This window comes from Geotrypetes seraphini, chromosome 12, assembly GCF_902459505.1.
Source record: "Geotrypetes seraphini chromosome 12, aGeoSer1.1, whole genome shotgun sequence".
In the NCBI taxonomy this organism is placed as follows: Eukaryota; Metazoa; Chordata; class Amphibia; order Gymnophiona; family Dermophiidae; genus Geotrypetes; species Geotrypetes seraphini.
The window spans coordinates 30336225-30359718 of record NC_047095.1 but is presented as its reverse complement, the minus strand read 5'-3'; the positions used below and the strand labels follow the sequence as shown (position 1 = coordinate 30359718).

The 23494-nt window shown below is 42.3% G+C and overlaps 1 protein-coding gene and 1 long non-coding RNA gene across 3 annotated transcripts in view; one reads left to right on the top strand and one right to left on the bottom strand.

Annotated features, from left to right (window-relative positions):
- Positions 1-23494, bottom strand: part of DDAH1 (dimethylarginine dimethylaminohydrolase 1) — a 231138-nt gene that overhangs the window by 174165 nt on the left and 33479 nt on the right. The window contains exon 1 of one of the 2 annotated variants that reach the window (XM_033917185.1): positions 13-525. The exons of the other annotated variant lie outside the window; for it this stretch is intronic. Coding sequence (XP_033773076.1) covers positions 13-492 — 480 coding nt within the window. The 5' untranslated portion in view covers positions 493-525. Of the gene's footprint in view, positions 1-12; positions 526-23494 lie in introns of those variants that run through there. 2 annotated transcript variants of the gene reach the window in all.
- LOC117346922 lies at positions 384-22022 on the top strand. Its single transcript, XR_004536680.1, has 3 exons — positions 384-483; positions 1878-1961; positions 21981-22022. It is a non-coding gene; the product is annotated as an uncharacterized LOC117346922 (long non-coding RNA).

Sequence of the window (23494 nt, the reverse complement as noted above, 5' to 3'; positions counted from 1 at the left end):
TTGAAACAGTACCTCTTTCCTTCTGCTTAGTGCTCCAGGTCTGGTGATCAGAGCTGTTTCTTCACACACCACAGCCACATCCTCTACAAATGGACAGTCTGGGAGGTTCTCATCCCCCGGCAATTCTATCACCTGCAGCCCCAGTTTGCTCTTGAGCACCCCAACATACACTTCATGCTCCCTCTGGGCCCGAGCAAGGTCCACTTCTTTCCCTTGTTCCTGCCTCAGAGCCTGTTGAACCAGGGAATTGGGGATGGACCGGACTATGGCATGGGTGCATTTGCCGAAGCTTGTCATGATCAGCCCAGCCATGGTGTGAGAGGCAGAGATCTGTGGGACACGCTGGAAAAAGCCTTTTTCAGAGAAACTGCAGCAAAGAAAGAGCCCTGATGCTAAATCGCCTTTGCAGCCAGAAGAGAGGAATCGGGGTTGATTTTCAATCAGGCAACACTCTAGACGTAAACCAGCTCCAACAGCAAAGACGTAAGTCATTTTCCGATTGGTCACATTAAGTGGCTCCTGATTGGGCGCAGTGCAGGGGTTTTTTTTCTGACTGGCCAGAATTATCTTCCCTGTCTGTGTCTCTCTCTCCCTTGCAGTTAATGTGAAATGTGCTTCTGTGATTTAGGGATTCAGTTCCCTGCCAAACATATATCCTCTTTCGGTCATTAATGCTAAGTGTGTCCAAGAGCCTTCCAAATCAGATTGCTAGACATTTATACCTAACTAATTATGGGAAAGACAGCATAGTAAAAGAACATTTCTGAACAGACAACCTACCTACTCCCAGTAAGGTGTTGATGGAAGCGGATATTTTGTTTGCTCGGATTAAATATTTCATTAACTATAACATTTTGGAGGCAGCGTTATGGAGTGGAAATATCAGCTGTAAATAAACTTTGAAAACAAAAGATGTGTTAATTAAATGTATACCGTACTATTTTAAAAAACCCCAAAACAAAGCACCTCTGTAGTACTCTAAATTTTCCCCAAAAGACAAAGCAGAGGATTTCAGGCATAGAATTCTCAGAGGTTTCTTTATTAAGCCTCATAAGGGTATAGAAAAGAAGAGTTAAGCTCTATAGTATTATGGGGCACCTTTGCTGTAAGTTTTTGTCTTCTCCACAGTGGCTCTTTACTTAATTGGTAGTTTCTTTTAAAATGGTTTCAGAGACCAAGACTAAAAGTGCAAGTCTATAACAAGATGCCTGCATTAATGCCCCGTTTAAATGCATAAATGTATCGAATACTGTTCCTTCAGTTAGCAGGTAAGGACACACTTGTACACTTAAATGGCAGCAAAACACCTAAGCACTCTTTTGTAAGGGTGTGGATAAATAGCACAGTGTAAATGCAAGAAGGACATTCACATGGGTGGAGCACAGGCAGGGCTGCCAATTATACATGCAACTTCCAGAATACAGTAAATTGCACACACCCTTGCCATATTTGGGTGCCCACAGTTATGTCAGATCTATGGCCGGTGTAACTGCAGACGTCTAAACATAAGGTGAGCCGATATCAGGTTGCACTAGTATTTTATAAGGGGTTCAGGGTGCCTAGACACTGTTATAGAATAGGCTTTCACTGCAAGGCATTGGGGCACCTCAAAGGAGATGCTCACCTATAGAATTAACCCCCTATCCCCACTCTGTGACCCCCCCCCCCTTGTCTGGCTGCAGTCTTTTGATCTTAGTCCACTTGTATATCCTGCCAGGTACTTGTGACCTGGGCTGGCCACTGTTGGAAATAGGATGCTAGGCTAGATGGATCTTTGGTTTGGCCCCGTTTGGCAATTCTTACTATATTCTCTCATTTAAAATATGCAGCACATGTGTCAAAGATATCAGGAAGGGATTTTTTGTTTTGTTTTAAAGCCACAATGGACTTAAAATCTCCTGCAGTATGAGAGGAGAGGAGAAGAGGACATTTCTCTTTCTGAGAGGAGAACATTTTTCTGGGTAAGTATTGGGGGGATAAAAGCTAGATTGTAGGTTCCCTTATAAAGGCAGTTTAGATCTTAAAAGAACAAATTTTACTTAGCTAGTTTCCATTGTATAAAAGTCTTTTATCTATATATATAAAATCGGAGGTATGTATGTGTGTGTGTATGTGCCGCGATCACGCAAAAATGGCTTGACCGATTTGAACGAAACTTGGTATGCAGATCCCTCACTACCTGGGGTGATATGTTCTGGGGGTCTCGCGGCCCACCTGCACACGTGGGAAGGGTGGGTTCACCCAAGAATGTATATGTTCTTGCTCCTGGAGGTGAAACTAAAAATGTTGTTTATAATCAATTTTTGTGTTAGTTGAATTGTATTCATTTTGTCAAATATTTCACATTATACTTTGAATATTTTACTTTTTATAAAGCTGTAACAAAATTATTTCATTCACCACTATAAAGTATCTTTATTTAAATCCATTTACAGTGTTATTGCTATAATTAAATACCCGTGCAACGCCGGGGCATCAGCTAGTAGTTTTTAAATTTGAACTTTCTGCTAAATGTAATCTGTGGCTGGCATAGCAGGGTCTAGCTTAGTCTTCATTAGAAAAAGAAAGACAAACTTTAGTTAGAACTAGTTAATAATATATGAGGGATCTTCAAAAAGTTTCAGCACTTTTATATTTTTAAACACTATTTATTAAATATCTCAAAAGCAAATTATATCACTTTTCAACATAATAATCCTATTTTGCCTGACTGACTAGTCACATGACATCCTATGACACACCCTCATACCACTTCTCCTACCCAACTGTTTCCCACAAAAATATGAGCGTACTGAAACTTTTCCAAGAACCTTCATAGTATACAATCCTTTTCCCATAGTTTTAAATGTGAAGTGTTTTACTAGAGGTAGAAATGAACTGTAACAGTCTAAGCACAAACAAACTGGAGTCTGATGTTATTGATGTCAGCTTTATTGATCTGAAAAAAGTTATTCACAGTCTTAAATACAATGAAGTACATCCACAACTTTTAGTCAGTAAAAAGGACCCTACACGGTCCATGTTTTGACCAAAAAGGTCTTCCTCAGGGGTCCTTTGGATATGAATGCATGTGTGATTGTAATAAAATGTAATCATATCTAAAGAAATGTGTGAAAGAGCTAGATTCACTAAGCTTTGCCAGCCTTCTCCGACAAGTTTGCAAGCCTTCTCCAACCCCGACCCAATTCACTAACCTCCTGGCTGATCAACCTCCCACCTGATCCGATCAGCGCACGCAAATGAGGGGAAATGGCAAGCAAAGTAGGAAGGCAGCGATTCACTAAACAGAAGAAGGAACACAAATGGCATCCGTCCTGCCATTTGTGAGTTGCTGCGTGTCGGGGGGAGGGGGGTGTTGTTGTTGTTGTGGGAGGGGACGTTGGGGGAGGGCCATCAGTGGAGGATTTTTTTTATGGGACAGATATTTTGCATGTGTAATATCAGTGCCATTAAAAAAAACAACTGGCAGACCTGTCAGTAACACAGTTACCAATAGGTCTACAGCAGTCGGGTTTTTAGGATCGTAAAACCCGATGGAAAATATCCAAGCAATGTTAGTGAATCAATTGCTTGGCTAATTTGCTTGGGGTTTTACTAATTTGCATGGCTGGATCAGAAAATGGGCGATCGAGGGGAAAAACACGCGGTGGGCCGTTCTGTGAATCGGGGCGGTTAGCTGCGATCATCACTAAACCTGTGAAAACAGGTTTAGCGACGATCGCTGACTTTAGTGAATCGGGGTCAACTGTTTAAAAAAAAAACTTGTTTGTGTCTGTCCGTTTTGCACTAGCATCCATTTTGCGCTGCATTGTCGGATCATAGCAAACACAGGTTGTTGTTTTTTATCCATTTATACTGCGGCTTGTTGTTTAACCTTGTTTACCATGGAACCCTGAAGAAGGTGTGTTTTCCGAAACACGGACCATGTTGGGTCTGTTGGTTTATATTAGTTACCGCATTTAATATTGGGTAAAATAAACAAGGCCTGCATCTTGTACATACTGTCTGCATTTTTATTCTTGTTTTTGTTTACTGCCTCTGTATTGCAGACTGTTGGATTTCTTTGTTTGTTTGCCTTTGTTTCTGTCTTTCCCATAAGGAGCAGAAAGCAGTACTTCTGACCTGAATTAGATTAAGGTTCTAAACTAAACTAAACCTTAGGTTTGTATACCGCGCCATCTCCGCAAGCGTAGAGCTCGGCACGGTTTACAGAATTAGGATAGAAAGGAACTCCAGAAGAAGAGAGTTTATAGGAAAAGAACTAAGAGGGTAGAGAGGGGCCAGGGTACCAGAGAGCGGGAGGTGTTAGATTTTTGAAAAGAGCCAAGTTTTCAGGTGTTTGCGGAAGAGTTGGAGGGAGTTTGAATTTCTGAGCGAGGATGTGAGATTGTTCCAGAGTTCTGTGATTCTAAAGGGGAGAGATGTTCCTAATTTTCCTGCATGGGATATACCTTTTATAGAGGGGAATAATAGTTTCAGTTTTTGGGAGGATCTGGAGGAGTTAGGGTTTGAGGAGTTCCAAAGGAGTGGAATAACGGGAGGAAGGATGCCGTGTAGGATCTTGAACGCTAAGCAGGCACATTTAAAGAGGATTCTGGAATGTACTGGAAGCCAGTGAAGCTTGGACAGAAGTGGAGAGATGTGGTCGAACTTGCCTTTTGCGAAAATAAGCTTAGCCGCAGCATTCTGAATTAGCTGAAGTCTGTAGAGGTTTTTCTTAGTTAGGCTTATATAGATGGAGTTGCAATAGTCCAGTCTAGAGAGGATGGTGGATTGAACAAGGACGGCGAAGTGAGAATGATGAAAGCAGGATCTCACTTTCCTCAGCATATGAAGGCTAAAGAAGCATTTTTTTTAATCAAGGAGTTGAGGTGGTCATTGAAGGAGAGAGAAGAGTCTATGATGATGCCCAGGACTTTGCTTGAAAATTCAAGATGAAGAGTGGGGCCGAAAGATAATGGGATGGAGGTGGGTAAATGATCTAATATTGTGCCAAGCCAAAGTAATTTTGTTTTGGACTCATTCAGTTTCATTTGTACAAATTGGCCCAGGATTGGAGGTTCATTATATATGCGGATATGTTTCCAGCGAGGTTAGAGAGGTTCGAGTCGGTCTCGAGGAGGATGAGGAAGTCGTCGGCATAGGTATAGAGAGTTTCAAGGGGGGAAAGATGGAGGAGTTTCAGAGAGGACATGTAAATGTTGAAAAGGATAGGAGAGAGGGGTGAGCCTTGCGGGACTCCACATATTGGATTCCAGGGGGAGGATGAGGTACCGTTTATGTTAACGGTGTAGGAGCGGGAACGTAGGAATTTTGAGAACCAATCTAGGACTGTGGAGCTTATGGCTATTTCGGAGAGTTGGAAGATTAGGATATCATGATGGACGACGTTGAAAGCTGCGGAGAGGTCGAATTGTAGAAGCACAGCGAATTTGTTGCGAGAATGGAGTTGTTGCACCTTAGAGATTAGTGAGGCCAATAGGGATTCGGTGCTAAAGTTGGGTCTGAAGCCGAATTGGTGGGGTAGGAGAATAGAGAATCTTTCTAGATAGGATGAGAGTTGAGTGGATATGATAGATTCTAACAACTTGGTTAGGAGAGGGATATTTGCTATTGGACGGTAATTGGATGGTATGGAGGGGTCAAGGTCGGTCTTTTTCAGTAGAGGAGTCAGAGCAATGTGTCCCATTTCGGAGGAGAAAAGGCCTGATGATAGGGCAGAGTTTATAAGATTGGTGAGGGAAGCGATGGCCTGTGTAGAAGGTAGAGTAGCTGTTAAGGTCACCAGGGTAATCTGATTTCTGTGTTAGCTTCAAAGGATCTGTTTGTAGCAGTCCCCTAAAAATCAAGCCTACATAGAGAGAAGAAAAGTCCAAAGTAGCATTCTTTTGGAGAGGAGAGGAGAGGAGAAGAGAAGAGGACATTTCTCTTTCTGAAAGGAGAGGAGAACATTTCTCTGGGTAAGTATACATTATTTTTCTCTGAACTTTGATAATTTGGGGGATAAAAGCTAAATTGTAAGTTCCTTTATAAAGACAGTTTAAATCTTAAAAGAGCAAATTTTACTTAGCTAGTTTCCATAGTATAAAAGCCTTCCCATGGTCCAGGAAGAGAAAATGCTCTTGACAACACCATCCATGCAACCACATATTCATCTTCAGGATGCGAGCTTCTCTGCCCTGGCCTTTAACGTCGACATGGAGGATTGATGAGAATACCACCTGTGTACCTGACTGCTTCACCTTCTCTCTCAGAGCCACAAAGTTACTTTTGATACATTTGGAGTAGTACCTCGCAGTATCAGTAGTGCCAACATGGATAAGTAGCATTGGATAATAGTTATTAGGCTTGATGAGTCTTGGCAATCTCTCCGTAACATCTTGAAGTTTGGCACTGGGCAGACAGCACATCTCCTGGGACGTCATGTCTGGTCTGCAAATGGATGCTTCTGTATCCCTCAGCAGGGAATCGCAAACCACCATTACCTTTCCCCTCCTAGTGGTTACAGATCCAGCATCTTTTAGGATTTCAAGGTTTGGTTCTTCCTTTCCCCGGGATACTCTCATCTCCTCCACTTCCAGAGCTGCATACCATTTTTTTCATTTCAAGGGGAGATGGAGTCATAGTATCAGTTCTACAGGGTCTCATAACTTCAGTCCAGCTGTTTTCCATCTTCCCCACTGCTGGAAATCTTTGATGCCTCATGAAGCATTTCATTGATTTATCTTTCATTCTCACGGATGCTTCTCAGCCTTACTACCTCCTCTGTCCTCTTCAGGAGCCTTCAATAATGCTGTTGGTTAGAGATGTTCACACTTGGGTTAAGCAATTTCAATGTAACTGACTTTTTGGTCAATTAAATACAGAGCTGATCAGATCTAGAATATTTGCACAAGCAGACTAGTGTATATTGATTCTACAGTTTAATTAAAAACTATTCAAACAAGAAATATTGTGAAAAGGCATTCAACATACAGTAGATTACATTTTGTTATACCTGAAGTGTAAGGCTAATCCTGATATGGTTTATAGCAGACAATGCAGGTCTGCTCAGTGGCCCTTATGCCAAAGACCCAAGTTTGATTCTGAGATTTGTCTCCTTTATTTCAGCCAGCAGGGGATGCAGATCCTGGAGATAAAGAGATCACTCCAAAATGAATGCTTCGCCATCACTCAATAGCAACACCAGCACAAGAATGCCCTTATGCCAGATTCTAAGAGAACTGTAGTCTGTGCTTCTCCCATACCATATGTAACAATTTTTAGCAACCACAGGGCAAACTTCTGGGACTATAAGCTGCAACAGTCCTCGGCACACACAATACGTATTTTATCTGAGTTCTCAAGTCTCCTCAAGTTCTCCTTTTGGTAGAGGGGAGTCCATGTTCACTTGCCCTCTACTTCAGTTGACCTAGCGACAGCCCAGGGTGCATAGCAATCACAGCTAACAGGGAGTCATACCTTTTTCTTCTTCTCTCCTCTCAACTCTTTGTGTAAACTGAGTCTTGGGAGGAAGAAGTCCCTGCTAGGACTCGCATTTTAACAACCATCCCCATGGAAAGGCAACACTGCAAATATAGTAATAAGTCCCAGAATGTCAACAGACCTCCCACTGAGAAATCCAAACAAGCCAGGCTGCTACAAACTCCTACACAGAAACTATTTCATAAGAATATAAGAAGCGCCATCTACGGTTCAGACCTTCGGTCCATCAAGTCCGGCGATCCGCACACGTGGAGGCCCTGCCAGGTGTAAACCTGGTGTAATTTTTAATCACCCATATCCTTCTATGCCTCTTGTAAGGAGATGTGCATCTAGTTTGCTTTTGAATCCTAGGACAGTCGATTCTGCAATAACCTCCTCTGGGAGAGCATTCCAGGTGTCAACCACTCTCTGCGTGAAGCAGAACTTCCTGATATTTGTCCTGAACTTGTTCCCCCTTAGCTTCATTCCGTGTCCTCTTGTCCGTGTCAAATTGGACAATGTAAATAATTTTTTCTGCTCTATTTTGTCGATTCCTTTCAGTATTTTGAAGGTCTCGATCATATCCCCTCGCAGTCTCCTTTTCTCAAGGGAGAACAATCCCAGTCTCTTTCCTAGGAAAACATGAACAGATCCCTACCAAATACAGAACAAAGGGTCATAAATAGAAATATGGAGAAAAAAAACTCTAAGATGCGGACTTTTGAGTTCTGGTCTTCCTAAGACTCATTTGAGTTAGTGAGGAGAAAGAGCCCTGCATTCTCCCTTCCTATATATGTTAGAACAGACTCCAGCACCCTCTTCTCCCGAGAATGGATCCCAAAATCTCTCTTCCCTGTCTCCCCTACCCAGGAGAAACCCCATCACTTTCACCCCATTTTCACTAACTCTCTAGTGACCCCATATCAAATATGTTCTTCTTTCTACCCTCCCACAGCCCTCTTTGCTAATTCTTCTCCAACCGCATTTACATATTGTCCACCAAGCCTCCTGCTCACTCACACTCCACGCCCCCTTCCTCAGTCTCATACCCTTTTACTTATTCTAACCCCTTCAAGGCCTCACTGCCTCACTCTCTCATCCTCCCATGCTTGCTTTTACCCAGTAGCCTCACATGCTCAGCTCCATTCCCCATGCTCTCACCTCTCTAGCCCAATTGCTTGCTTGCTCATCCCTCCATCTTTGCTTTCTTCCCTTCGTTGCTCACTATAACATCACTGCAGGTTTTCTTGGTAAATCACCTTTCCAGCCCCCATACTCACACTCTGACTCACATCCCTGCTGAATTAAAATCCACAAAACCCCCCATAAGCCCTAATCCTCTGTTTTCCCTTAACCCATCCCTCCAGCAACATATACATTCTCTCTGCAGGCTAAATTTTCCCCCACCAGTCTCTTTACCTCCAACATGCCAGCTTATTTTCCCCAAATCACCAGTATCCATCTACTCAGCTCTTCCCTATCTAGTCTGTTGTCTCCTGTCAGCCATACTGCATCCCAACCCTTTCCTCAAGCAGGCTACCCCCCCCCCATAGAGTCTATCCCCCATACAACTAACCTGTTCATTCTCTCTCCTTGCCACAATTCACTCTGCAGCCCTCTAAAATGTTAAAGTAGTTTGCCTTCCACTCAGGATGTCAGTTTTCTTATTGCTGTCCCACCATCACTCATAACAAGCAACCAACCAGTTCCTAACAAAACAGCCAGTTGTCAAGGTTAAAGAAAGTAAAACCCACATGGCTCTCCACCATTTAGCTCCATCACGTTCCTCTTCATACACATAGTAGTCTTGCAGCACCTTGAACAGCTCATACATTCAGGCACCACATGGCAATGCTTGTACTTTCCTGCTAAGCTCTATTCTTACTCTCGTGAGAACAGCACAACAGTACAGGCACTGCGAGACTCAAATGCATTGAGAGCCACAATGTATGAGCAGACCTGGGTGCTGCAAGAAGACTGTATATGGATCAACATAGATGATCTAACTAGCAACTAGTACCCCAGTTTTTCTTTCTTTGATCTCCGTAGCTGGCCAAATTCTGCAGGCTATTCAAAACTTTGCTGACTTTTCAAAGTAAGACGTTTGTTTTTTTGTGATCAGAAAGTATCCTTTACTCGATGACTTCAGGCCACTCAGTCTAGAAGAAACCTTGAGTATTACCAATCAGGGCATCTTTTTTTCTTTTTTTTAATTAAATTTTATTAAATTTACAACTTAAATACAAAAGGAATCTTAACCAATAAGAAATAAACAACTGTAATAAGAACAAGCAGTTGCATTCTTAGTTGTTACATAGCTCAAATTATGATAGAAATTAATATCAAAGTAGATTCTATAGAATATGAAGTAAGTTCACAAATGTTATAAAATGTCTAATGGGCTGATCTAGATTGGGAACAACACGTATCTAGAATACTCCAACCTCTAAGAAATGACGATATGTGATTGTGCTTTAACGCAATGATTTCTTAATATTAGGCCATCTTTTTATGTTTTCCATGCAAATATTTAATTGCTTATCAAGGAGTTAACTATCTTAATTAGAAACTTTTTTGTTGCATAACTAGAAATATAGGGCCTCTTCTATTAAACTGCGCCAGCAGTTTCTAGCGCGGGGAGCCGCGCTGAATGGCCCGCGCTGCTCCCGACGCTCATAGAGTCCCTATGAGCGTCGGGAGCAGCGCGGGTCGTTCAGCGCGTCTCTCTGCACTAAAAACTGCTGGCACCGTGTAACAGAAGAAGGGGATAGTGTTATTGTGCTTATATGGACAATATCACTGCTTTATTGCCTTTCATGTTGGATCGCTCTGAGTACTGCCGTTTGTTCACTAAAGAGTGTGTTGCACCTTGTGACTACCAGCCAAGTGTCCCCTGAGGAAAGTGTTTGTTTTGTGGTGAAACTGGGTTCCTGGTTGGGAGCACTTGTTTTCAATAAAAACTCGATCATTGGTTGAAAAACCACCTCCCTTGTCTGCATATGTCCCAAGGCGAGGTGTTCTTCTGTTTTCCTGCTTTGCTTTGATAACACACCCACCCGATGATGTGCTGCCTTTTCCGCAGCTGATACTTTCCATCCTACATCTGGTAGATTTAAGTATCCTGTTAACAGTCACTTGGATGCATTCCATTGTGCCCATGTATATACATCTTTCCCTTGTGATAATAGTCTATAGTCTGTAACAACATACATACGACATAGATTTTTTTTAAAAAAAGTTTCCAGTTTCAAGTTTTATTAAAATTTTGATGTACCGCAATATCATTAATTCAAAGCAATTTACAATTAGAACAGGGTCTTAATTATTAACTAAAACCAACACAGATGGACATGACATAAGGGAAGTAGGGAGAACTACAATAAGTATAGTAAAGGACACATGAAAGGAAAATACAAAAGGAGGGTAAGAAATTTTTAAAGTATTGATAAAAATGGAATAGAAAATTAAGAACCTTTTTTTTTTTAAAAAAAATTTTAATTCAGTTTCTCAGAGCCTAAGACAGAGGACGTGTGAGTTTAAGCAAAGTATGGGATCAAAAGAGACTCCGATGATTAGGTCTCAAAAGGATCCTTGTACAGCCAGCATTTTAACATCCTTTAAATTTACACAGGGCTCCTTTTACAAAGCCGCGTTAGTGGTTTAACGCGCATAATAGCGTGCGCTAAACCACCGGCCGCACTAGCCGCTACCGCCTCCTCTAGAGCAGGCGGTAGTTTTTCGGCCAGCGCAGGGGTTAGCGCGTGATGAAAAGTCGCACGCATTAAATCCGCTAGCGCGGCTTTGTAAAAGGAGCTCTTAGTGATTTTTCTTCCTTAATAAATGATGGTAAGGATTTCCATATTCTGGGCACTGTAACCACAAAGATCGTATCTTGTCTTGTATTTGTTATACTAAGCGGTGGAATTATTAGAAGGTTTTTGTCCTCTGATCTCAAACTTCTAATAGGAATATATGGAATAATGTACCTTTCTAGGAACGATGGAGCTTTAGTTGTTAATATATTGAATGTTAATATTGCTAATTTATAGGAGATTCTGTGAACAATTGGAAGCCAATGAGCTTCTTTAAGAAGAGGAGTCACATGATCAAATTTTTTCCTGTTCGTTATAATCTTAATTGCGGTGTTTTGAATTAGTTGTAATCCTGAGTAGCTCAGCTCTGTATGATGGATTTTCTTTGTGGGTTATATTTGCGAGACCCAGCATTTTAAAAATCCACTTCAGAATAAACTATTTTTTATCCTTCAGCTGTCTGTCCACCAGTCCCTGTGCCATAACAGTCACACATGTTGAAACAATTATTTCAGTCTTGTCAAGCGTGTTTCTTCCACTTATAAATGTATTTTGTAACAGAGGAATACTTTTGTTTTTAAAGAAATTAACCCCCCCCCCCTTTTTACAAGACCGTAGCGTGGTTTTTAGCGCCGGCTGTGGCGGTAACAGCTCAGATGCTCATAGGAATTCTATGAGTATCGGAGCTGTTAAGAACATAAGAAGTTGCCTCTGCTGGGCCAGACCAGAGGTCCATCGCGCCCAGCAGTCCGCTCCCGCGGCGGCCCATCAGGTCCATGACCTGTAAGGTGATCCTTTGTCTAAAACCCTTCAATCCCCTTTATCCTTCTATCTATACCCTTTCATAATCCTATCTATACCTCAAACCCCGTATCCTTAGAAATTTATCCAATCCTTCTTTGAAACCCCGTAGTGTACTCTGTCCTATCACAACCTCCGGAAGCGCATTCCAGGTGCCCACCACCCTCTGAGTGAAAAAGAATTTCCTAGCATTGGTTCTAAACCTGTCCCCTTTCAATTTCTCCAAGTGCTCCCTTGTTCTTGTGGTTCCCAATAGGCTTTAGAATCTGTCCCTCTCCACCTTCTCTATGCCCTTCATAATCTTGTAAGTCTCATGATCATATCTCCTCTAAGTCTCCGCTTCTCCAGGGAGAAGAGCCCCAGCCTCTCTAACCTGTCTGCGTATGAAAGGTTTTCCATACCCTTTATCATTCTTGTCGCTCTTCTCTGAACCCTCTCAAGCAGCCGGCGCTAAAAACCGCCCCACAGTTTTGTAATAAGGGGGCAAGGAGGTAAAATGACTGTAAACTCTCCTTACTAGTTATATGCCATACCCTCAGATCTATAAAGTACTAGAATTTAGGGCTCCTTTTACACAGCTGTGATAGAGCTTTAACGTGTGGAATAGCGCACGCTACAATACCCCGCGCACTAGATGCTAATGCCAGCATTGAGCTGACATTAGTTCTAGCCGCTTAGCGCAGGGTTAGCGCACGCTAATCTGCTGCGTGCACTAAAAACGCTAGCGCACCTTAGTAAAAGGAGCCCTTAGTCTCTTCCAACTAGATTTTGTTTTCAGGCTGAAAAATTGATACTCTGTTCCACAAGCATCTCTATTGCAGTCGTAGCACAAAATGGTCTTAAAGATTGATCTTGCATGCCATTTGATACCTGATATTTTTTTTGATAACAGATTAATTAATTTCATTAGGAGGTCTCAACTTCTCAGCCCATTAGCATCTGTTATTAAGGGTAATAAAGCAGTCCCTGATCTGAAGTGATACAGCTACAGGTTTGTTAGAAAAATTTGCTAATACTGTTCTGCAATCAATAGACATATTTATTCCTCTTGGCGGTTTGAAAAGCTTTTTGACCACATTAAAACATTATCATCCCCTTGTGTTTATTTAATTAAATGGACTTAGTTTTCATGCAAGGCTGCATCGGAATAAGGAATTAATCTAAAGGAATGGAGAATAAATCTGAGAATATTAGAAGGCCTCTGTATCAATTCACAGAGCAACTTTTCTGGTCATCTCATCTTAAAACGAGGTGGAGGGGCATTTTCAATATGAAGTCTAAAATCTGATTTTATATGTTTTGGGAAAAATGTCCAAAACTCCAGTAGAGAAAATGAACATTTTCAAACCAGAAAATTTTTTTTTTTTTTTTTTTTTGGGGGGGAATGGTCATTTCCCAGATGTATTTGTCCTTAGTGCATCTATCTTTTTGAACCATTTTCAGGGGGGGAAAAAAAAAGTCCAAATGAAAAATGCACAACAACCAACCACTGGGGCGTAGAAAGGGCCAGCATTCCTAGCAGACTGACCCAACTGACATCTCAACAGATAGTGGGCCACTCTGGGGGGTGCTGCAGTGAACTTCACATAAAAGGTTCCAGGTACATGTTTCACCATAACTCCCTTATATTGTGTGGTGAGTCCTCCAAAACTTATTTACTGTACCTAACTGTACACCTTCCCAATAGCTCTTATGCCTGCAGGCGTCACCTTTATTGGCTTACGCTTTACACCACGAGTGTACTAGTTAGAATGGGATATGGGCATGGGTCCCCTTTTCTACAATCCACTGCACCAACCACCAGGAAATTCCAGAGACCTGCTTGCTGCTGTAATGGGATTGGCCATAACATCTGAAGCTGTCATTCAGGCTGATATGTACTGTTCCATTCACATCTTTGGGGGGTGGGATGAGATCAGTTGCCACTGGGGGGGAGTGGTTATCTGGTCAGTTTAATCACCTTTTTGGCACTTTGTTACTGAAGCAGGTCTAGCCTCAAATATCCAAGTTTTGCCCTGGACATTATTTTCAGTGTTACATTATTGTAGAAAAACATCCTAATCGTAAGACTGCCCTAATCCAGTCCAAAATACACCCCCAACACCCTGTGTGCACTACAGGTGGCCCAAAATTCAGTGATACGCTCTCTGTTTAAATTGGGAAGCAAAATTGTATTGGTTGAAAGTAAGAGACAGGATACGTTACAAGCTACTGGTCCAGAGCATCTCGCCACGTGAGTCGTCCCGATTGCTTCGGTCAACTGATCATTATGATCTGTTTGTTCCATCTGTGCGGGACTTTAGGTTGTCATCATCTAGGGATAGTGTTTTCCAGTGTATTGGTAATGGAACAGTCTTCCTGAATATATTTGGCAACAGTAAAATCTACAGAACTTTAAGAAAGTACTTAAGAGACATCTGTTCTGCTAGATGAAATATAGGGTTTGATATTAGCAGGGGGGAGGAGGCGTAGTGACTGTTGAATGTAGAGTGCTGGTCACGGCTGCATTCCATGGTCTGGTCTGTTTTATTGAATATAATGAAGTGTGGCTTTGCGGTGACGTATATGTTACTTGCAATTTTATATTCTGTTGTATTTTTTGGTTATAATGATGTCTGTCGCTTGTGCGACTTGGATGTTACTTGTAATTTTATGCATGTAAGTGTGTATTTCGTTTTGTTTTTTTTTAAGGATGTTTATGTTGATGTGATTTGTAGGTTAAATGGGATGTTTTATTTTGTATGTAAATGTGTAACTCACCCTGGAATAAGGGCGGGTGATAAATAGACAAACAAAACAACAATAAACAAACAACATGCTCCCCCCCCCCCCCCCCATTTACATTTACACACACTTTAGACAAGCAGCATAGAAAATTGTCAAAAAATATGTTTCGGAAATGGCAATTTCGATGTTTTACTACTACTTATGATTTCTATAGCATTGCTAGATGTATGCAGCGCTGTACATTAAAGCATTCAGGAGACAGTCCCTGCTCAGTAGAACTTACAATCTAATCAAACAGACAAACAGGACAAATAGGGGGTCAAGGAGTTTCTCAGGCATGGGTGCTTTAAATACCTACATGGCCCATAAATGGGCATGAGGCAAGTCTCTTTCATTTGAAAGGAAGCTTCGGAATGAGAGGGAATAGGATGAAGCTAAGATGTGATAGGCTCAGGAGTAATCTAAGGAAATACTTTTTTTTTACAGAAAAGGTGGCAGAGGTGATAAAGACAAAGACTGGGGATAGGAAGGGAGTGATTAAGGAGGATAAAGAGGTAGCTGAGAGGTTGAACACGTTCTTCTCGTCGGTTTTCACGAGAGAAGACACATCTAATGTACCGGACGCAGAGGAGCTCATGAGTGGGGAACAGGCTGAAAAATTGGAGCACATAGAGGTAAGTAAGGAGGATGTCCTCAAACAGATAGACAGGTTGAAATGCGGCAAATCACCGGGCCCGGACGAGATCCACCCAAGGGTTCTGAAGGAACTAAGACAAGAAATAGCGGGCACAATCCAGCATGTTTGCAACCTATCCTTGAAAACTGGAGAGGTACCAGAGGACTGGAAATTGGCGAATGTCACACCTATCTTCAAGAAGGGATCGAGGGGTGACCCCGGGAACTACAGGCTGGTGAGCCTGACTTCAATTATAGGGAAGATGGTGGAAGCTATGATCAAGGACGACATTTGCGAGCACATCGAGAGAAATGGCCTACTGAGAACAAGCCAGCACGGATTCTGTAAGGGAAGGTCATGCTTAGACATCATTTACCTCGATTTTCAAAAGGCTTTCGACAAGGTGCCACATGAAAGGCTGCTTAGGAAGCTGTGGAACCACGGGGTGGGAGGAGATGTGCACAGATGGATCAAGCACTGGTTGTCGGGTAGACTGCAGAGGGTCGGAGTAAAGGGCCAATATTCTGACTGGCGGGGAGTCACGAGCGGTGTGCCACAGGGATCGGTGCTGGGGCCATTACTCTTCAACATATTTATCAATGACCTGGAAAAGGAGACAAAGTGCGAGGTTATAAAATTTGCAGATGATACCAAACTGTGCGGCAGAGTTAGGTCCAGGGAGGAGTGTGAGGACCTGCAAAGGGACCTGGACAAACTGGAAGACTGGGCAAACAAATGGCAAATGCGCTTTAACGTGGAAAAATGCAAGGTCATGCATATAGGGAAAAAGAACCCGTTGTTCAACTACAAATTGGGGGGGGGGCATTGTTGGGAGACAGCAGTCTTGAGAGAGACTTGGGTGTGCTGGTGGATGCATCACTGAAGCCATCTGCACAGTGTGCAGCAGCCTCGAAAAAAGCCAACAGGATGCTGGGCATCATAAAGAGGGGCATAACAACCAGAACGCGGGAAGTCATCATGCCATTGTATCGAGCGATGGTGCGGCCACATCTGGAATATTGCGTTCAATATTGGTCGCCGTACCTCAGGAAGGACATGGCAGTACTTGAGAGAGTCCAAAGGAGAGCAACGAAACTGGTAAGAGGGCTGGAACACTGCCCATACGCCGAGAGGTTGGATAGGCTGGGGCTCTTCTCTCTGGAAAAAAGGAGGCTTAGGGGAGATATGATAGAGACCTTCAAGATCATGAGGGGCATAGAGAGGGTGGATAGGGACAGATTCTTCAGGCTGAAGGGGACAACAGGTACGAAGGGGCATTCGGAGAAACTGAAGGGAGATAGGTTCAGAACAAATGCAAGGAAGTTTTTTTTCACCCAAAGGGTCGTGGACACTTGGAATGTGCTACCGGAGGAAGTGATCGAGCAGAGTATGGTACAGGGATTCAAACAGGGATTGGATGGATTCCTGAGGGATAAAGGGATCGTGGGATACTGAGAGAGGTGCTGGGATGTAACACAGGTATAGAAAGCTAACCAGGTAATAAGTATAGAAACCCAACCAGGTCGTGTATGTGCAAGACCGGAGGGTTAGGACTTCGATGGGAAGATAGGACTCAATAGGAAACCAAGGTGGCAAAGGGGCCACTTCTGGTGATTCAGACAGGTCGTGACCTGTTTGGGCCGCCGCGGGAGCGGACTGCTGGGCAGGATGGACCTATGGTCTGACCCGGCGGAGGCACTGCTTATGTTCTTATGTTCATGGAACAGACACGTGGGATCTCTTAGGGCAGTGTCTCTCAAACTATGTGTCACGAGAGATTCCAGAATTTTACTTCATTTTAAAAAATTGTATGTCCCTTATACAAGTATCCTTATACAACTGCCCAGACAAGCATCATTCTTTGACATGATTGGTCCTTGAAGACTAACGGCAAGTAATTTTATTTTTATTTTTTATGCAGTAGTTATTCTAACTTGAGCAACAAAGCAATGGTTACTGCGGATGGGCAGACTAGATGGGCCATTTGGCCTTTATCTGCCATTATGTTTCCATGGTTATTTTACAAACTTCTTTGCAAACTTAGGTTTTCAGCTCTGACAGAAATTAAACTGAAAAAAGATAATGACTGCAGATGGTGGATGATGAAACGTGTGTTTGCTTGTCAACTATCAATCCACATTTTGGCATAGACTCTGTAAAGTGCGCCTAACTTTAGGCGTGCTTGAGGGGTCCGATTTAAGTAGATAATGAGCGATTTAAGGGTCTTAACAAGCGTTAATTGGAATTTAGACAGAGTTAGGCGTCCTTTAGGCATCCTTAGAGCACAGACACGAGATAGGCACAGATTTAAGGAATAGTCGTGTCTAAGTTTGTAGACGTGGGCGTAACATGGGCGTGGTTAAGGATTGGTACCACATAGATGCTAGTTAGGCAACAGAGGGCGTCTAAACAGTGTGGAAAATGTAGGCGTAGGAAAAACTGGTCTAAGTGTAGTTTTTGCTTCATTTCAATGGAGCTTAAGTTAGGCATACGTTAGGCTTAGGCATAAGTTAGGCTTAAGGTAGGCATAAGTTAAGCTTAAGTTAGGCTTACTTTCAAAATTTCAACTTTCTGGCTGATGAATGGCATGTGAGCTTGCTCCACCCCTGCACCTCATCAGACACTGTGCTCTGCTTAAAGCCCACCACAGAAGAAAAATCAGCTGTCTTGCTTAAGTTAGGCTTAAATTAGGCATATGTTGGCTTATGTTAGGCTTCAGATAAGCTTACTTTCAAAATTTCAACTTTCTGGCTGATGAATGGCATGTGAGCTTGCTCTACCCCTGCACCTCATCAGACACTGGGCTCTGCTTAAAGCGAAGGAAAAGCTGGTCTAAATGTAGTTTTTGCTTCATTTCAGTGGAGCTTCAGCTTTCTTAGTCGGAGACTTCCTATAGACACAGATTAGGCGTGCTCTCAGCTTTCGCAATGATATTTCCTATAGTGAGTTTGAATATGTTTTTTTTTCTCTTCTTTCTCCCTCCTAATAGATTTAATAAGCCACCATATCAATAGAGCACGTCAATATAAACATATTGCATGGAAAACATAGTACTTTTCTGCTCAAACAGTAATATGATTTACTCATTACACCACCTTTGGCTTTCCTGCTTAAAAAGAACCCCCTTTTTTCTCAACAAACTGTGCTGCAATCAGCTCTTTCTTGAAAGCAAAGAAAGAACATGAAAAACATATCATTATTAGAAACATAGAAACATAGAAAAATGACGGCAGATAAGGGCCATAGCCCATCAAGTCTGCCCACTTTACAGACCCACCCCCCTGAGTCTGCTCTCCTGGAGATCCCTCTCCTAATGACCCATCCTTAACTCTACCCTCTTAAGGATCCCACATGGGCATCCCATTTACCCTTAAAATCTGGCATGCTGTTGGCCTCGATTACCTGTATTGGAAGCTTGTTCCAATGATCAACCACTCTTTCGGTGAAGAAATACTTTCTGGTGTCCCCATGAAATTTCCCGCCCCTGAGTTTAAGCGGATGCCCTCTTGTAGCTGAGGGTCCCTGGAGGAGGAAAATATCTTCTTCCACCTCGATACGTCCGGAGATGTATTTAAATGTCTCAATCATGTCTCCCCTCTCCCTACGTTCCTCGAGAGAGTAGAGCCGCAGCTTGTTCAGCCTCTCTTCGTATGAGAGATCCTTGAGCCCCGAGACCATCCTGGTGGCCATCCGCTGAACCGACTCTGCTCTTAGCACATCTTTACGGTAATGTGGCCTCCAGAATTGCACACAGTATTCCAGATGTGGTCTCACCATGGTTCTGTATAATGGCATGATGACCTCAGGCTTCCGGCTGACGAAACTTCTGCGGATACAACCTAACATTTGTCTTGCCTTAGATGAAGCCTTCTCCACCTGATTGGCAACTTTCATATCTGCACTGATGATAACTCCCAAATCTCGTTCTGTTACAGTCCTAGCTAAGGTTTCACCATTTAAGGTGTAAGTTCTGCACGGATTCCTACTGCCGAGGTGCATGACCTTGCATTTCTTGGCGTTGAAGCCCAGCTGCCAGGTAGATGACCAACATTCCAACAAAAAAAGGTCATGCGTCATACTATCGTGTAAATCAGAGCCGCTCACTATGTTACATAGTTTGGCGTCATCGGCAAATAGTGTTATTTTACCTTGAAGCCCCTGAGTCAGGTCCCCTATGAATAAGTTGAAAAGGAGTGGGCCCAAGACTGAGCCCTGCGGTACTCCACTCGTCACTTCTGACGCTTTAGAGAGGGTACCGTTAACCACCACCCTCTGAAGTCTACCACTTAGCCAATCCTTGACCCATGCAGTCAGCGTTTCTCCCAACCCCATCGATTTCATCTTGCTCAACAGCTTAGATGAAATCGATGGGGTTGGGAGAAACACTGACTGCACACATTACTTCATTTCTCAGCGCTTAAAAAGAGAAAAACCAGATACAGACCTTAACATGCATTTTCCCTCATTGCAAAATGGAGCTCTTCAGCTTCACAAAGCTGACCTCATTGTGAGATCATCAAGCTGCACCTTCAAGGTAGTATGCCACAATTAAAAGATGCGCTGGGTGTTGAACTCACAACCTCTGTATGATCAGTACAGATCTTTAACCCATAGAGCTACATCAGCTTCTACTCAGGTGGTTCTCAGTGCCCTTTCATATAATAGTTGACTGACCTGCATATGTATCATCTGATTAGCTATCATATCACAATCACCACAAAGAAAGCATTTCTGGCTCACCAGGTTAATGTGCCTTGTTGCACTCTGTCCATCTCAAATTTGCTGGTTCAAATCCCAACTTCCTAACAGCTTCCTATTAGCTGTCATAAGAGGGTCTAGATAGTGGACTTTGCTGTTTTTAGCAGCACATTTCCCTTTCTAGGAAAATTTATTTTCTCCTTCCCATAGCTAGGACATCCTAAGCTGTCATGGGAGGAAACATCTCTTCTGACAGAAAGGTGCCATTTATGGCTCACCAGGTTAGTGCACCTTGTTGCACCTTCTGAAGCTCCCTGGTTCAAATCCCATCCTCACCTTTACCTATTTGAACAGCATCCTAACAGCTCTCATAAGTGGTGGACTTTGCTGTTTTTCATCAGCATTCTGCAGTTTGCAGGCACAAGTGAATCAGATACATTTATCTTCTCTCTGCTACAAGCCATTGTGGTAGGAATGGATTTCTTTCTATGCAATATCTGCACAGGGCAACAGATAGAAGAGTTTACTAAAACTTCAGAGGGCTTGGACAGGTATTCAAGGAAGGTACATGTTTTTGAGATGTACCCTAGAGACATTCCTGTTGGTATATTCAGCTTGGCTGTTTGTGGTTTCATGCTTGAGGAGTGTGTGTTGGGGTGGGGGAGGGGGTTTAGGAAGAGAGAACAGGCTGCTTTAGACATCTGAGAACTGCTACAGATCATTTTAAAGATCAACTCAAATATGTTTAAGCAAAGGAATGGCCAAAGAGTTTGAAGGTTTTCTGGTAGAAAAATGAATATGAAATATTTGCTAACCGCACTCAAGACTTGAACCCCTGACCTATGGAAGATAAAAGTAGCCCCTTGAGACATAGAGCTAAAGAGGGAACTTTGTTTAGAATTTGGTAACAGTGCTTCTACAGACTAAGAAGATGACAAATGGCTTCTAGTAAAAGCTTTGAGAAGGGAAGGAATTGATTAAAAGTCAGGACAGGTGTGTTTGCCTAAACCACACCTAAAGCACACCCAATCAGATTTGAAAGTTTTCTAGTGGGAAGTCCAAACAGTGCCTATGACATCAGATGCTACTTAGGAATGCTTAGTATAAGAAGGTCCATCTGAGCACTGTTTTCTCTTTTAGGACACGTATTCTGTGTTAATGCTTATTTTTGAGACTTTACTTTTCTTGATTATTTTTTAACATTTTCATTCCTATATCTGCCACAATTCTCCATTTCATAGGACCATTAGCAGCTATAGTAATTTACAATTTTGATGTTTGCCTAACCTTTTTCATCTTTCCAGGAACAAATCTAGGTGAGAATGATATATTGCTAGCTATTTAGGTGTCTTTATTAGGTAAGAACTCAGGCAGAACTGATTTCATCTTTTGGACTCCTTTTGGACTCCTTTTGGTGATTTTCCATTAACTTTTACTCCCCCTGAAATCTGCCACAATTCTCTCCATTCCACAGGGTCATTAGCAGGTCTGAGAATTAGTGATGATAATAATTGGTTCCAGGAATCTTTGCTGACAAAACCCCATGCTGTTTGAAACTTTGGTGCCAGCAAAATGGATATGTAAGTTACATGAATATGTGGAACCTATAGCAGTGCTTTTCCTCATAGAGCTAAAGGTAAATCTTTTAGAGTCATAATTGTTAGGTATCCTTATTATAAAAAAAAGGAAGTGTTTCTTTTGCTTCTGTTTATTCTAGCTGTTATTCTGAGACTGTGCTGCATTTTATTTTTCCATATATATCTTGACCTTTTCCCCCTTTTCTCCTGATTTCCGGTTCCCAGGTCTGTTCAAACTGGGTTCAGCACAAGAGCTTGCACTTGGACAAAGTTCAAATACTAAAACAAACAGAATAGGTAAGAATGATGTACTGAAACCTTTGTTTGCCCTTGTGATGAATTATCTACATTTTCACAATACTAACATGTTTCACACTTTTTTTTTCCTTCAGAAGGGTGTAGTTATAGAAGATTTTCTGAGAAAACAGTCAATTGGTGAATTTTAAAAAGTTGCGCTAAATCCATGCATGCGCTAACTACTAACATGCACGTATTAACCTTTACCACACGCTAATGGCGCCTAAATGGTGCCGCTTCAGCACACGGTAAAAGAAATTTTACTGCGCACTTAAGCAGCACCATTTAGGCACGGTTTAGGTGCCATTAGTGTATGGTAAAAGTTAACGCATGCATTTTATCCTATGCACACATTAGTAGTTAGTGCATGTGTAGATTTAGCGCACCTTTGTAAAAAAAAAGCTTAAAACTCAACAATCAACTCTTAATTTGTCTCAATCCATCTTCCTTTTTCTTCAGCCTGCCTTCTCCTAGCAGGAGCAGATTCTGGGACCTTACCAATTCTACCACAGTAACAACTTACTCTGCATACCTGTCATCTATTTCATCGAACTGCAGTTGCTGCTTTCCTGGACGGTGCAATAAAAATCTTATACCATTTTTCACCTTGTGCTTATTTCTATTGAGTAGCAGCCAGGCATTAGTGTTTCCTTAATAAGCACCACTTCAGCTCCTTAGTCACATTGGCCTTTGTCTTATCTAGTGTTCCATGAGGCCCAGGCTGCAAAAGGGGGAGGGGGTGACAAACGGGGTAGCTGGCATGTCTCCTGCTTCACAGCCTGCAACTAGCATAATATTTGAGAACATGAGATTAGATGAGAGGTGGAGAGGATGAACCAGGTGCCTTAACTTGGTGGCTTCTATCAGTCAGTTTCCTACCCTGACAGCTTGAGATATGCTGAACTGCAGCCGATTTTGCATTCTTTGGGTACCCAAAGGACGCCTAAACAGCACAGTATAATCCATTTAGAATTGCTATGATTTTATGGCTGATTCTGTAGCACGGTGGTTAGAATGAAGGTTGGGGTATGAGCCTGGTCTTGGTTTGACTCCCTCATGTCCTTCAACTGACAAAATACTCATTTTAATAAAAATAACAAGCTACAGACCAATCACATCTAATTTTCATCTCAAACAGCACAACATTAGCAATACTAGAAACAATCTATTCCAAAAGTTGAGTTTGCATGTGATACAAAACAGCAGAATTTGAATCCACATCACATTTATTGAACCAACTTGAGATTCTGGCTTTTGGGACAATGGAAGCAGCACTTTAAGCCATTGAGCTACCAGTCTTTTGTATCAGCTAACTGTGAGATGATAGCTAAGCAGATCACTAAACTATGATATGACAAAGGAGTCAGAGAAACTGGAGTGGGAGGTGCTGTAGCATAAAAGCGCTGTACTGATCTTCCAGAGGTTGTCTGTCTCTCTGTCTC